The sequence below is a fragment of the Macrobrachium nipponense genome, chromosome 19 (genome assembly GCF_015104395.2).
Source record: "Macrobrachium nipponense isolate FS-2020 chromosome 19, ASM1510439v2, whole genome shotgun sequence".
NCBI classification, from domain to species: Eukaryota; Metazoa; Arthropoda; class Malacostraca; order Decapoda; family Palaemonidae; genus Macrobrachium; species Macrobrachium nipponense.
In genome coordinates, this window is record NC_061088.1 from 6,147,555 (window position 1) to 6,150,054 (window position 2,500).

The 2,500-nt window shown below is 38.2% G+C and overlaps 1 protein-coding gene across 1 annotated transcript in view; it reads right to left on the reverse strand.

The window, feature by feature from the left end:
* Nucleotides 1-1,312: 1,312 nt before the first annotated feature.
* Nucleotides 1,313-2,500, reverse strand: part of LOC135213994 (uncharacterized) — a 1,383-nt gene continuing 195 nt past the window's right edge. The window contains exons 2-3 of the mRNA XM_064248093.1: nucleotides 1,945-2,072; nucleotides 1,313-1,650 (exon numbers count right to left, since the gene is read on the reverse strand). Of these exons, the coding sequence (XP_064104163.1) occupies nucleotides 1,488-1,650; nucleotides 1,945-2,072 (291 nt within the window). The 3' untranslated portion in view covers nucleotides 1,313-1,487. The remainder of the gene's footprint in view (nucleotides 1,651-1,944; nucleotides 2,073-2,500) is intronic.

A 2,500-nucleotide genomic window follows, 5' to 3' on the forward strand; every position in this document is an offset into this window, starting at 1 on the left:
ATTCAATCCTTCACCTACTTTCATTTAAAGGAACAATTATTAGTCCTCTCATCCATTTCCTTAGAACTTTTACCTCATCCAAACATACCTTACACATCTTGGTCAGCCAATGATTTCCGCTTTCCTCACCTGACTACAGCATCTCAATGGTAATCCTATCTATTACTGTAGTAGATTCGCATCAACCGTGCATTTGACGTCTAGGCCAGTTGCTTACGACGCTCCTGATTGGCTGTTGATAAGCCAATCGCAAGGCTGGAAACTCTCAGTCTCTCTCGAGAGTTCACATAGGTAGAATGGATGTTCTACCTCTCCTGAAAGACGTGTCCTTCAGGAGATGTGGAACATGCATCCTGCCTATGTAAACTCTCTCGAGAGACTGAGAGTTTCCAGCCCTGTCATTGGCTTATCATCAGCCAGCCAGGAGCGTCGTAAGGGACTGGCCTAGACATCAAATGCACGGCTGATGTGAATCTACTATAGTACCTTCCTAGTCTTCAGCCTTGTAGTTATCATCTTTGTATCCTCAACAATCTCTTTTACAAGCATTTACAAACTTACATTAACCTATTCCTCTATCACAACTTTCAGTTTTGCTCTCTATTATAGATTATAGTCAACAGATTTTCTAAATATATTAGCTCAGTACTATAGTATACTCTTCAGAAAGCCTCCCTCGATATATATCTTTCATTTCCAAGATCCTGTTGCTTATTTGCCCTTCAACCTGCAATTTTGTTTTCATTCCTGCACAGGTCCTTCTTCTCCCTGTAGAGATATCAGTTACTGACACATTCATACTTAACTGCTAAACCTGGGATGAACTCCCTGTGCACAAACTTTTCACAACACTGGCCGCATCATTCACATGAGCAGATGGCTCATCAAAAGGCACCACACTAGCTAACAAAAACTTCACCAAAACGATGTTAAGTGTATGTGTGCCATAGTTATGAAGAATATAGAGTTCCTTTCCCTCAATACTTATCCCAAAGTCTACCAAAGTAAAAGGTTCAGTAATGGTATGAAAGAAAAATGTGATATGTTGTTTAAAGGGGTGGTACCACATTCTGAGATATTTCCCAGGTTAGAAATGTATATTCTTACTAAGCTTAACCATTTTGCCTTATGTGAATCTCTGCTACATTGAATGACATGGTACCCTCTCCAGCAAATACATAATCATACACATATACGTATTGACTAGCATGCATTCATGTAAATTTTAGTAATCATAAGACACTGAATTAACTACACGGAAGAAGGACCCTTCCAGCTCAAGTTTTCATATAAACCAAGAAAATAAAATCCATTTTAACTATTTCATTTATTCCATGATCATAAATACTATCAATAAATAGATGACCTATTTCGTGATCGTAATTACTATTGATAAATAGAATCCTGGATCAGAAATGAGGGTTTAAAATGGAAGGGGAAATGAAGGTTCGTGAAATCGATGAGTCTAGAGAAGTCGTTCTAGTCGCTTATTTGTCGTCGAGATCCTCCAGGGAGACGAAGGATCCCTGTTCGCCGTTGGCCCTGAGTCCGTCAGCAGTGGCTGGGACGACGTTGGACTCCAGGACTCTGTAGCCGTCCTCGTCAGCGACGTACTTGACGAAGTGCTGGTTGCCATCGGGGTCGGTCCATCTGGAGACGTCATAGAAAATGGGAAATTAGATAGAAAATGGGAATTAAGCTTCAGTGTGAGGATGAGCATATATATCTTCACCAGTAAAACTATTCAGTTGAACATAAAATGCATTACCAAGCTGAAGCATATATCAAAAATATCACGAATGAATATATTAAATGGTAATGTAAAATAAAGATGATAAATATCACTAGACGAAATTGGAAATATTGTCCAGTGTGATAATGAGCATATATACTTTCACAGGCAAAAGGATACAGTTTACCATGGACTATATCGGTAGGACTTACGTGTAGGATCCAGTGACGGTGGAGTCCTCAGCGATGTCCTGGTCCAGCAGGATGTCTTCGAGATCAATGTCTAGGACGTTGTCTGGTCGGGCATAGACCATGGCTACCATGGCCAAAACTACGGCGAGCTAAAAAAAAAGTTAAGAAATTCTAAATTAGTAAAGATTATTTACAAGAGTATTCTAATATAGACTAACTGGACAGATTAACTTTGATGATGTACTTATGCATTTAGAAACTGTATCGGTTCAAATCAAGTTTCTGGATGAAATCATGAAAATTTAAAGACTAATACAGATTTTCTTTTCCAAAAAAAAAGACAAAAAATTCTTAAGGCTTAATTCTAGCAGAGAAAAACTTTTTTTTTAATGAATATGAGAAATTTTAGATACTGTTTTACACTAATGTAGAGCTTCAATTGAACTTGCTAATATTCTAAGATAATCCTTTTGTGCATGATATCTTTGATGACCATAGGAAGCTTTAAAGCCTACTCTACCATAGGCTATCTATCCTTGTGAACACGATAAGTCCAGCGACTCAATTTTAGCACAGT